At 60.2% G+C, this 11,258-nt stretch overlaps 3 protein-coding genes across 3 annotated transcripts in view; 2 read left to right on the top strand and 1 right to left on the bottom strand.

Annotated features, from left to right (window-relative positions):
• The window catches only part of CARM1 (coactivator associated arginine methyltransferase 1), a gene marked incomplete at its 5' end in the record, with an annotated part of 6,967 nt that extends 1,370 nt beyond the window's left edge, over positions 1-5,597 (top strand). Inside the window, 16 exon segments of the mRNA XM_084501599.1 lie at positions 1,221-1,507; positions 2,081-2,187; positions 2,292-2,396; positions 2,483-2,593; positions 2,672-2,849; positions 2,956-3,046; positions 3,148-3,229; positions 3,355-3,440; positions 3,563-3,652; positions 3,741-3,878; positions 3,984-4,073; positions 4,157-4,172; positions 4,174-4,270; positions 4,403-4,480; positions 4,592-4,660; positions 5,321-5,597. Coding sequence (XP_084357725.1) covers positions 1,221-1,507; positions 2,081-2,187; positions 2,292-2,396; positions 2,483-2,593; positions 2,672-2,849; positions 2,956-3,046; positions 3,148-3,229; positions 3,355-3,440; positions 3,563-3,652; positions 3,741-3,878; positions 3,984-4,073; positions 4,157-4,172; positions 4,174-4,270; positions 4,403-4,480; positions 4,592-4,660; positions 5,321-5,457 — 1,762 coding nt within the window. The 3' untranslated portion in view covers positions 5,458-5,597.
• QTRT1 (queuine tRNA-ribosyltransferase catalytic subunit 1) overlaps positions 1-11,258 on the bottom strand; it is a 72,957-nt gene that overhangs the window by 32,187 nt on the left and 29,512 nt on the right. The gene's annotated exons all lie outside the window — the stretch shown is intronic.
• TIMM29 (translocase of inner mitochondrial membrane 29) lies at positions 7,911-9,469 on the top strand. The gene is made up of 2 exons (XM_084501626.1): positions 7,911-7,988; positions 8,837-9,469. The coding sequence occupies exons 1-2, from the start codon at positions 7,928-7,930 to the stop codon at positions 9,436-9,438; spliced, it is 663 nt and encodes a 220-aa protein (XP_084357752.1). The 5' UTR covers positions 7,911-7,927; the 3' UTR covers positions 9,439-9,469.

The raw sequence follows: 11,258 nt of genomic DNA, 5'->3' as shown, positions 1-11,258 counted from the left end.
AAACGGGGCCAGACCAGGCAGTACTGGGGGGGGGGGCAAACTGGGCCAAACTGGGCAGTACTGGGGGGCCAAACTGGGCCGGGCCGGGCGCTGTGGGGGGGGGGAGGAGGCCGGGAAAGTCGATCCGTGCCCCCCCCGCCCCCCCCGGCCCAAAATAGCGGCGTTTTGGGGCCTTTCCAGCGGGCGCCGCGCGGGGCCGGGGCCCTGGCGCCGAGCTCTTTGTCTGCGCCGCCAGTGCCTGGCCCCTTTTCGGCGCTTTTTTAACCCAATTTCTGCCTCCCCCCCCCCTCCTCCCCGCCATTGTGTTCGCCCACAAAGGGATCGGCCCCGGCCCCGTATGCTAATTTATGCAAATGAGCCCCGGCTCCCGCTCCCTTCCCCGAGCCAAGGCTTTCATTTTTATTGATTTTTATTTATTTTTTATTATTATTTTTTATTTTTTAGTATTTTTAATCGTTTATTTTTTTACTTTTTGTTTTTCTATTTTTTATTTTTATTATTTTTAATTTTTATTTTTTTTACTTTTTAATTATTTACTTATTTTCATTTTTATTTATTATTTTCATTTTTACTTACTTTCATTTTTTAGCTGTTATTTTCGTTTTAATTCTTCTTATTTCTAATTATTTTCACTTTTCTTTTCTCAATTTTTAAACTATTTTGCGTTTTTATTTCCAATTTCTGATTGGGGGGGGTGCTGGGGGGCCGCCGCTGACCTGACCCGTTTCTTCCTTCCCCCCCCCCCTCCCGGCAGGTGCTAATTACGCCACTTTAATTGATCGGCCTCATTTAATTACGGCGTTTGCTCACCAGCCCTTAACGAAGCTCCTGGGGGGGGTCAATGAGGAGAGCCCCAACTTGGCCAGATTTCACCCCCAATTCTTTCACCCCCCCCAGACCCCTTTTTGGATGCCACCTTGGGGCTAATCCCCTGGTTTTTGGGACAGGGACCGCGGGGGCATCCTGGCACCACCCCCTCCCTCTCCACGAGGCAACGTGGCTGCACCACAGCTGCTAATTAGGCACTAATTAGACCCCCACTAACGAACTTTGGCGGCTAACGACCCCTCCTGGCCCGGCCCGGTCCCATCCCACACCCCCACTTTGGGATTTTGCCCCCCCCACTGCCAGATTTTGGCTGCTGGGAAGCTTTGGGGACACCCCCCGAGCTGATCACCGGAGGGGGGGGCTAATTAATTATCATTAATTGCTCTAATTAGCTGTAGAAGGGCGCTAACTATCACAGCGAAGGGCGCTGGGGGCATTGCAGGGGCGACAACGGGTCGTGCCCGGAGGGTTCGGCACCCGATTAATGACCCTAATGACCCTAATGACCCTAACGAGGTGCTGGTGCCCCCCCCTTTTTTTCGTGCCCCCCCAGATGAAGACGTCTGCGTGTTCAAGTGCTCCGTGTCCCGCGAGACCGAGTGCAGCCGCGTGGGCAAGCAGTCCTTCATCGTCACGCTGGGCTGCAACAGCGTCCTCGTGCAGTTCGCCACCCCCAACGGTACCCCCCCCTCCCAAAAAAATACCCCCCCCCCCGACAAGTAACCCCCCCCAGTTCAATATCCCACGCCCCAGGTTCAGTATCCCTCACCCCCAGTTCAATATCCCCCCACCCCAGTTCAATATGCCCCCCCTACCCGGATTAAATACCCCCCCCCCAGGTTAATTCCCCCCCCCCACATGTTAAATACCCCCCCCTTGGGTTAAATTCCCCCCCCATTTAAATATTCCCCCCCACTGGGGTTAGATATCCCCCCCGAGGTTCAATACCCCCCCGCAGCTCCAGTTAAATACTCCCCCCAGTTAAACATGTCCCCCCCCAGTTAAATATCCTCCGTCCCCCCGATTCAGTATTCCCCCCCCCATGTTAAATATGCCCCCCCCCGTGTTAAATATGCCCCCCCATTAAATGCCCCCTCCCCAGTTTCATCCCCCCCATCCCTCCTGGTTCCATTCCCCCTGCTCATGTTAAATACCCCCTCCCCCGGGTTAAATACCCCCCTCCCGGGTTAAATACCCCCCCCTACAGATTAAAGATGCCCCCCCCCCAATTAAATACGCCCCCCCCCCCCAGATTTCTGCTCCTTCTACAACATCCTGAAGAACTGCCGGGGGCACAACACGGAGCGCTCGGTGTTCAGCGAGCGGACGGAGGAGTCGTCGGCCGTGCAGTACTTCCAGGTGCCAAAGGGGCTGGGGGGGGGCGGCTTGGCCTTTTCGGGACCCCCCTCCCCGGTATTTTACCCCCGTGACCCCCCCCAATTTGTCTGTCCCCCCCCCCCCAGTTCTACGGGTACCTGTCGCAGCAGCAGAACATGATGCAGGACTACGTGCGGACGGGCACCTACCAGCGCGCCATCCTGCAGAACCACAGCGACTTCAAGGACAAGGTCAGCCCCCCCCCAGCATTTTGGGGAACCCCAAATTTTTCTGGGGGGCTCCCTGGACCCCCCCCTTGAGTTTTCTGCCCCCCCAGATCGTCCTGGACGTGGGCTGTGGCTCGGGCATCCTCTCCTTCTTCGCGGCGCAAGCGGGCGCCCGGAAGATTTACGCCGTGGAGGCCAGCACCATGGCGCAGCACGCCGAGGTCGGGGGGGCCGTACTGGGAGCACTGGGGCCGTACTGGGAGCGCTGGGGGGGCCGTGCTGAGCATCTCCCCGTGCAGGTGCTGGTGAAGAGCAACAACCTGACGGAGCGCATCGTGGTGATCCCCGGCAAGGTGGAGGAGGTGTCGCTGCCCGAGCAGGTGGACGTCATCATCTCGGAGCCCATGGGCTACATGCTGTTCAACGAGCGCATGCTGGAGAGCTACCTGCACGCCAAGAAGTACCTCAAACCCAGCGGTGAGCACCGCGGAGGGGGGGCCTCACAGGTTTGGGAACCCCCCCCCCGGCCAGCACCGAGCCCCCCCAGTTCCCAACAACCCTCCCCGTTGCGCCCCCTCCCCAGGTAACATGTTCCCCACCATCGGCGACGTGCACTTGGCGCCCTTCACGGACGAGCAGCTCTACATGGAGCAGTTCACCAAGGCCAACTTCTGGTGAGCTTCCAGAGCTTTCTCTGCCCCCCCCGGACCCCCCCAGACCCCCCCGGACCCCCTCGGACCCCCCCGGGTGGGCTGATGGGGTTCTGCTCCCCCAGGTACCAGCCCTCGTTCCACGGCGTGGACCTGTCGGCGCTGCGCGGCGCCGCGGTGGACGAGTATTTCCGACAGCCCGTGGTGGTGAGCCACTGCCAGGACGTGTCGGGGGGGGGCACAGCAAGCACCAAGGGGTGGTGTTTGTGTTGTGTTTTTTTTTTTTTTGGGGGGGGGGCTCTCCAGCCAACTCCCCCCCCCTCTGCCCCCAGGACACCTTCGATATCCGGATCCTGATGGCCAAGTCGGTCAAGTACACGGTCAACTTCTTAGAAGCCAAAGAGGGCGACTTGCACAGGTGGGGGGTGGCCTCGTGTTTGATTTTTTGGGGGTTTTGGGACCCTGAGGCCCTTTTTTGGGAAGGGGGGGGGCGCAGCTCAGCCCCTGACCCCCCCCCTTTTTTTTTTTTTGCTTTTCCAGGATAGAAATCCCCTTCAAGTTCCACATGCTGCACTCGGGGCTGGTGCACGGCCTCGCCTTCTGGTTCGACGTCGCCTTCATCGGCTCCATGTAGGCGGCGGGGAGGGCGCCGGCACCCACCCAGACCCCCCCCCGGCACCCCGCTGACCCCCTCCCCGTCCCGTTGTGCCCCCCCCAGCATGACCGTGTGGCTCTCGACGGCCCCCACCGAGCCGCTGACACACTGGTACCAGGTCCGCTGCCTCTTCCAGTCGCCGCTCTTCGCCAAAGCCGGGGACACGCTCTCAGGGACCTGCCTGCTCATCGCCAACAAGAGGTGGGCTCCCCCCCCCTCCGAGATCCCATTTTTCCATAAATCCGGATGGAAATGGATAAATTTGGGTCGATATATAACATAAATATTTGTGTGCCCCCCCCCCAGGCAGAGCTACGACATCAGCATCGTGGCGCAGGTGGACCAGACGGGCTCCAAATCCAGCAACCTCCTGGACCTGAAAAATCCCTTCTTCAGGTGGGGCTGGGGGGCGACAGCGGGGGCTGGGGGGGGCCAACAGCACACCCAGCCCTCACCGCTCCTGTGTCCCCCCCCCCCAGGTACACGGGCACCACCCCCGTCGCCCCCCCCCGGCTCCCACTACACGTCGCCGTCGGAGAACATGTGGAACACGGGCAGCTCCTACAACATGAGCAGCGGCATGGCCGTGGCCGGTGGGTCCCAGTGCTCCCAGTCCCACCAGTGCCGCCTTCCTCCTGGCTCGCTGGGGGAAGGCTGAGCCCCCCCACTTTGTTTTTTTGGGGCTGGGGGGTTTGAATTGTGTCCCCCCATCTGTCTCGGTGCAGGGATGCCCGCGGCGTACGACCTCAGCAGCGTCATCGCCGGCGGCTCCAACGTCGGCCACAACAACCTCATTCCTCTAGGTGAGGGGCACTGGGGGGGGGGGACACGGGGTCGGGGGGGGGTCCTCGGGGGTCTCCCGGGGTGGGGGGCGCGGAGCCCTGGCAGCCCCCCAGCCTCTCCTCTCTCAGCAGCCAACACCGGCATCGTGAACCACACTCACTCCAGGATGGGCTCCATCATGAGCACCGGCATCGTCCAAGGTACCCCCCCGACCCCAAAATAACCCCCCCCGACCCCAAAATAACCCCCCCCACCCCGTAATAACCCCCCCCCCCCTGACCCCATAATAACCCCCCCGACCCCATAATAACCCCCCTGACCCTGTAATAACCCCCACGGCCCCCTAATGCCCCCCCCGACCCCATAATAACCCCCTAATGCCCCCCCCAACCCCATAATAATCCCTACAGCCCCCTAACACTCCCCCCCCCCGACCCCATAACAACCCTCACGGCCCCCTAATGCCCCCCCCATGACCCCATAACACCCCTGATGGCCCCCTGACTCCCCACAGCCCCATAACAACCCCCATGGCCCCCTAATGCCCCCCCCCGACCCCATAAGAATCCCTACAGCCCCCCTAACGCCCCCCCCACAACCCCCTAATAACCCTCATGGCCTCATTACCCCCCCTTTTGCCCCCCCCAGCCCCCATTACCTCCCCATAACCCCCCTTTTGGCACCCCCAGCCCCCATTATCCCCCCTTTTGCCCCCCCCAGCCCCCATTACCCCCCTATAACCCCCCTTTGGCCCCCCTATAACCCCCCTTTCGCCCCCCCCATCCCCCATTACCCCCCCCCATTACCCCCCATTTCCCCCCATTACCCCCCCATAACCCCCCCCTTTCTCGCCCCCCCAGGCTCCTCCGGCGGGCAGAGCGGCGGGGGCTCCAGCGCCCACTACCCCCTCAACAGCCAGTTCACCATGGGTGGCCCCCCCATCTCCATGGCCTCCCCCATGTCCATCACCACCAACACAATGCATTACGGGAGCTAAGGGCTCCCCCCGGACTGACGGCGCCACCAAAAACCCCCAAAACCACCCCAAAAACACCGCCGGGGCTGCTTCCCACCCACCCCCCCCACACACACACCCCCCACCCCGTTAGACGCAGCCGCTCTTCGACGTTGGACACGGACAGGTTTTTTTGTTTTAATTTTATTTTATTTGGATTTTTTTGGATTTTTTTTTTTTTTGGAATTTTGATTTTATTTTTTTTTTTTGGATTTTTTTGGGGGTTTTTCTCCTCATTTTGAAGCTGAGCCGGCGGAGCTGACGCCGCTGCTTCGGGGCCATCGCAGCCGGGGTCCGCCCCCTGGGGGGGGGGGGAGAAAAGGATGAATGTACCAAAACCTCCTCTTTTGGCCCCAAAAGGGGTGGCGTGGGGGCCTCTGTTTCGGGGGGGGGGGGGCCGCGCTGGTGTCCGTTAGCTCGTGGCGCGAGCTCCTCTCCCTTTTCCTTTGCAAAGCCTCGAGGGGGGGGGGACGACCCCCCCGGGACCCCCCCCGGGGCCTCGGGGAGTAGTGGGGGGGGGAAGGCGGCGGCGTGGCCCCCCCCGCCGGGTGCCCCCCCCCCAGGATAGCGGCTGTAGTACCCAATAAACGGGAGGGTTTCCAAGGAGCGTTTCGGCTGTCGCCCCCTCCCCAGCCCCCCCGGGACCCCCCCAGGTAGGAAGGAGCAGAGGAGGGTGGGGGGGGCACGGCCTCGCGGTAATTTCCATGGTTTTGGGTCAATTGGGGGGGGGGGGGCACCTGGTGGGACCCCCCCACACCGAGGCGTTGGCTGGGGCGACACCGGGCTCGGGTCGGGCGGCTGCTGGTAGGAGTAGGGCTGGGAGGAAAAGCCCCCCCGCACCCCCCCCAGTGAGGCTTTTTTTAATAATAATAAAAAAAGAAAGTTTAAAAAAGTCAACACTTAAATTTTTCACAAATTTAAAATTTTCCATTTTTCAAAAAAATGCAATTTAAACTATTTTTTCAAAAATTTAACATTTTAGTTTTTGAAAAGCAGAATTTTATCACTTCAAATTTTCAGAAAATTATGTTTTTCAAAATAATAAAATTGTAGAAAATTAATTTTTTAATAGAAATTTAAATTTAAAAAATGGTTTTCTGAAAATTTTAGAATTTAAAATTTTCAGAGAATTAGATTTTATTTTTTCAAAAATTAAAATTTTGAAAATTAAAATTTCAAAACCAGAAATTTAAAAATTTTAAATTTTAAATTTCGGTTTTTCGATCATAACAATTTGGAATTGAAAAATTTCAGATTTTTTTCAAAAATTAAAATGTTGAATTTTGTAATTTGAAAAAGTAGAAATTTAAAATTTTAAAAATATAGATTTAAACATTTTAAAAATTTAGATTTCAATTAAAAAAAAAAAAAATTGCAGTTTTAATGGGGGTAGGGTTGGGGTTGGGGTGAGGGGGGGGCCGCTGCCCCCCCCCCATTCCGTACGTTGCAGCACCAGGGGCAGGGGCAGGGGGGGGCCCCACGGGGGGGGCACGAAGCTGAGCACTGGCACCGAGCCTGAGGGCACCCAGGGACACGGCGTCAGGCAACCCAAAAAGCAGATTTTCCCCCAAAAAGCACCGTTTTCCCCCCAAAAATGCTCACTGCAGGTACTGGGGTGAGGGCAGGGCTCAAAACCTCCAAAAAAGCATCTTTCCCCCAAAAAAAGCACCGTTTCTCCCCAAAATGCTCACCGTGGTGGGGATGTAGGTGAAGGCAGGGCTTGAGACCCCCAAAAAAGCACCTTTTCCCCCCAAAATGCTCACGGTGGGCACTGGGGGGAGGGCAGGAATCGAGACGCAGACACACAAACAAGCATCTTTTTCTCCAAAAAGCACTTTTTTTCCCCCAAAAACTGCTCACTGCAGGCACTGGGCTGAAGGAAGGGCTCGAGACCTCCAAAAAAGCATCTTGTCCCCCCAAAAAAAAGCACCTTTTTTGGGGAGACCCCCCCCCCGGCAGCCTCCAGGAGCTGAGCGCGGCCACGGGACCCCCCCCGGGACCCCCCCCCCCCCCCCACGGTCCCGGGACCCCCCCCTCACCTCGGCCCGGTGCTGTCCCCCGGTGCTTCCTCCTCATCTTCCTCATCCTCGCGGCCTGGGGGGGGTCCCAATACCGGGGGGGGGTCGGTCCCGGGGGGGGTCCCGGTAACGGAGGGGGATCTCGGCACCGGTGGGGGGGTGTCCCGGTACCGGGGGGGGGTCCCGTTACGGGGGGGGGGGGTCCCGGTACCGGGTGCCCCCCCCCCCCTCACTCACCCCGCAGCTCCTCGGGGGCGGCCATGGCGGGGCCCGATCCGGGCCCGGCCCCTCCCGCTGACGGTGGCCCCCCCCTCCCGGCAAAATGGTACGGCCCGGCCCTCCCCCCCATCCTTGGTACGTTCCGGTGCCCCCCCCCCTTCGCCCCCCCCCTTGGTACGTTCCGGTCCCTGCCCGGGGCCGCATCCGGCGCGGCCATGGAGGAGCCCGGGGGGGGCCGGGGGGGGCCCTGGGGGCGCCTGGCGGGGACCCGGCTCGGTGAGGGGGGGGGGGGGGGGGCGGGGCTGGACCCCCCCCGCGGGTTAATGTGGAGGGGGGAGGGGCCGAGGGAGGGGGCTGGGGGCGGCCCTGGGTACAAGGGGGGGGGGGTTGGGGTCACCCTGGGACTTGGGTGAAATTGGGGGGGGGTCGGGGGGGGGCTGGGGCAGCTCTGGTCCAAGGGGGGAGTTTGGGGGGGTTGGGGTCAGCCTTGGGTGCAATGGGGGGGGTCTGGGGGGGTTGGGGTCAGTTTTGGGTGAAATGGGGGGGGGGCTGGGGGCTGCCCTATGTCCAACTGGGGGGGCTGGGGGGGTTTGGGGTCAGTTTTGGTGCAATGGGGGGGGCTGGGGGGGTCTGGGGGCTGCCCTAGGTCCAGCTGGGGGGGCTTTGGGGGGTCTGGGGGCTGCCTTGGGTCTCTTGGGGGGGTCTGGGGGGGTTGGGGTCAGTCTGTGGTGAAATGGGGGTCCCTGGGGGCAGCTCTGCCACCCCCGGGGATGCTGGGGGGGGGGCCATGGGGGGGCAGCTGGGGCACCCCTGGGGGTGATGGGGAGGGGATTTGGGGTCCAAAGGGGGCCCGGACGCCCTGGGTTTAGCAAAGGGGTCTGGGGGGGGGGGGGGGGGGGCAGCCAGGACCCTGCCCCCCAGTGAGGAGGTTTTGACGGGGGAGGATGTGGGGGGGCAAGGATTTGGGGGGGCGAGGATTTGGGGGAGCGAGGATTTGGGGGGGCGAGGACTTGGGGTGTGAAGACTTGGGGGGGAGCAAGGACATGGATGGGGGAAGACTTGGGGGGGGTCAAGGATGTTGGGGGGGCCACGCCTGACCCCCCCCCCCCCCCCCAAACCCACAGGCCGCTGGTGCCGGGCGCTGCTGCGGGACTACGCGGAGGCGGCGCGGGACGCGGTGCTGGGGGCCCGGCAGCGGCCGTGGCGCGCGGCGGGGGCGGCGGCGGCGCTGGGGGGGGTCCTGGCCTGCGCGGCGGCCGTGCCGGACCCCCAATCCTTCGAGGCGGCCCTGCTGGAGGCGGCGGGGGCCCTGCTGCTCCTCTTGCCCCCCACCCGCAGCCCCCAGGCCGAGCGGCACGTGGGGCGGCTGCTGCGGCGCCGCGACCGGGGGCAGCTGCGGTACCGGGGGCTGCTGGTGGCCGCCGTGGTGTACGAGGCGCCCCACGACGAGGGGGTGGCGCTCTACCGGGCGCGTTGCCCCCACCTCGCCCCCCGTTGGCTCCAGTTGCCCGGCCGCCTGCTGGACGTGGGTTTCGGGGGCCGCTGGTGGGTGCTGGCGGCCAAGACGCGCGACTGCGACGTCAACGAGGAGGAGTTCGGCGGCCTTCCTCCCCACCTGCGGCGCATGGAGGCCCGGCAGCTGCGCTCCGAGGAGAACGAGAGGCTCTTCATGGAGAAGTTCCGCCCCGTGGCGCTGGCGGACGTTGAGCGCAGCGCCGAGGCGTGACGGCGGGGCAATAAACGCGCGTGTGCCGGAACGTTTTTGGGGGAAATCGGTGGGGTTTTGGGCGCGGAGGGTCATCGCGCGGCCACGCTTTGGGTTCTCCCCCAACCCGTGCTCTCGTTGGGCTGGAGACGCCGTTGGGTTGGCGATGCTGTTGGGTGGGTGATGCCATTGGGTTGGGCGCGCCGTTGGGTTGATGATGCCGTTGGGTTGGGGACGCCATTGGGTTGGCGATGCCATTGAGTTGGCGACACCATTGGGTTGACAACGCCGTTGGGTTGGGGGCGCCACTGGGTTTGGGATGCCGTTGGGTTGGTGATGCCGTTTGCTGTAATCCCATTTGTTTTCCCCCAAATCCGTGCTCTTTTGCCCCAATCACCTCAAATTCACCCCAAAGGCCAATTCACCTCTTGTCCCTGGGCCATTCACCAAATCCACTCCGTTTTACCCTGTTTTGGGGTCACCCCAACTCCACGACCCCATTTTTAACCCCCCAACTTTTATTTTTGTTTATTTATTTAATTTTTATAGCCGCTTTGATATCATCATGCTCTCCCCATTCTGCCCCGTTCCACCCCAAATCCCCACAATCACAGTTTTTCACAATTTTTCCTCTTTTCCCGTTTCCTCCCACCTCCCCCATCAGCACGGGGTTAACGCCGCGCTCCTAATTATCGATTAACCATTCATTAATTAAGCCCCCATTAATTATTTATTGCCAGGCCGAGTGCTCGGGGTTATCTGTGCACACCACCAGGTTTTATTTATTTATTTACATATTTAAATGAATTTATTTTTTATATTTTTCCACTTTTTTCATTTTTCTCCCCAAATCCTCAGGGGCAGGACAGCCAGTGTTTAATTGCCTTCAAAATTTGGCTAAAACCACCCCAAAAGGCCCCGGTGTCACAGGGTTTCTCCTCAACAGCATCACTGGTACGGCCGCAGCACATTTTGGGGGGATTTTGGTGATTCTGGCGATTGTGGCACACCCCCCGCGGTGCTCAGGTGGGTTTGGGGGGATTTGGGGTTTTATTTTTTAGGGTTTTCTGTTCTCCAAACGAGCTGGGTTTAACGAGGTCTCGTCACCATGGAGACCACAGCACCCATTGTAATTAAGCACCGGTAGGCAAAAAGAGGGCGAAAAAATGGAATTTGGCATTTTTGGGGGGCATGTGGGGCAGACACGGCTCTGCTTAATTAATGACGCTGCTAATTAGAGCCGGGCAGGGCTGGTGCCAAAGAACACGGGCCCATTGCTGCCGGCCTTAATTGTTCCTCGCTGGGCCCGTTAGGAAGTGGTGCTGCAGGACTTTTTTTGGGTATTTTACATATTTGGGGTTTTCTTACACGAGGCCGGGTGAGAGGGAAGCGGCTCCTCAAGGAGGCGAAGTGGGTCCATCGGCGCCTGGGTTGGAAATTGAGGAGAAAAATGAGGATTTTGTGCCAGGCGGCTTTCCCCAAGCGCTGTTCGACGCGCAGCAAAGCTTTTGGTGGAAAACTAGGAAAAAAAAAAAAAAAAAAAAAAAAAGCATTTTGGGCTGGCCGTGACCCCCGGCTGGCCCCGCTGGGACGCGGCGCTTCTGCTTTTCCCACAGACTTTGCCCAAACAGCCGCGTTTCCGCCCCAAACCCGCGTCCAGCCCGGCTCAAGTTTTTGCCTGGCGGCGACGCTGGGCTTTCGGATTTATTTCACAAAAAAACGTCGTTTTGGGGGCAAATCCTGCTCCCCGGGTGGGTTGTGCTGGGCTCACAGACCCCGTCCCAGGGCCCCTTCCCCTCAGACCCCCCCCGGTCCCCTCCCGACCCCTTTCCCTCAGCCCC

Source organism: Aythya ferina, assembly GCF_964211825.1.
Source record: "Aythya ferina genome assembly, chromosome: 33".
NCBI classification, from domain to species: Eukaryota; Metazoa; Chordata; class Aves; order Anseriformes; family Anatidae; genus Aythya; species Aythya ferina.
This window is presented reverse-complemented; position numbering and strand designations above follow the sequence as displayed.

What these genes read in the sequence shown, in the direction of transcription:
- TIMM29 (XM_084501626.1), top strand. Translation starts at nt 7,928, where the DNA reads ATGGAGGAGCCCGGGGGGGGCCGGGGGGGGCCCTGGGGGCGCCTGGCG. An exon ending in CCTGGCGGGGACCCGGCTCG is followed by an intron (nt 7,989 to 8,836) that starts GTGAGGGGGGGG and finishes CCAAACCCACAG; the next exon opens with GCCGCTGGTGCCGGGCGCTG.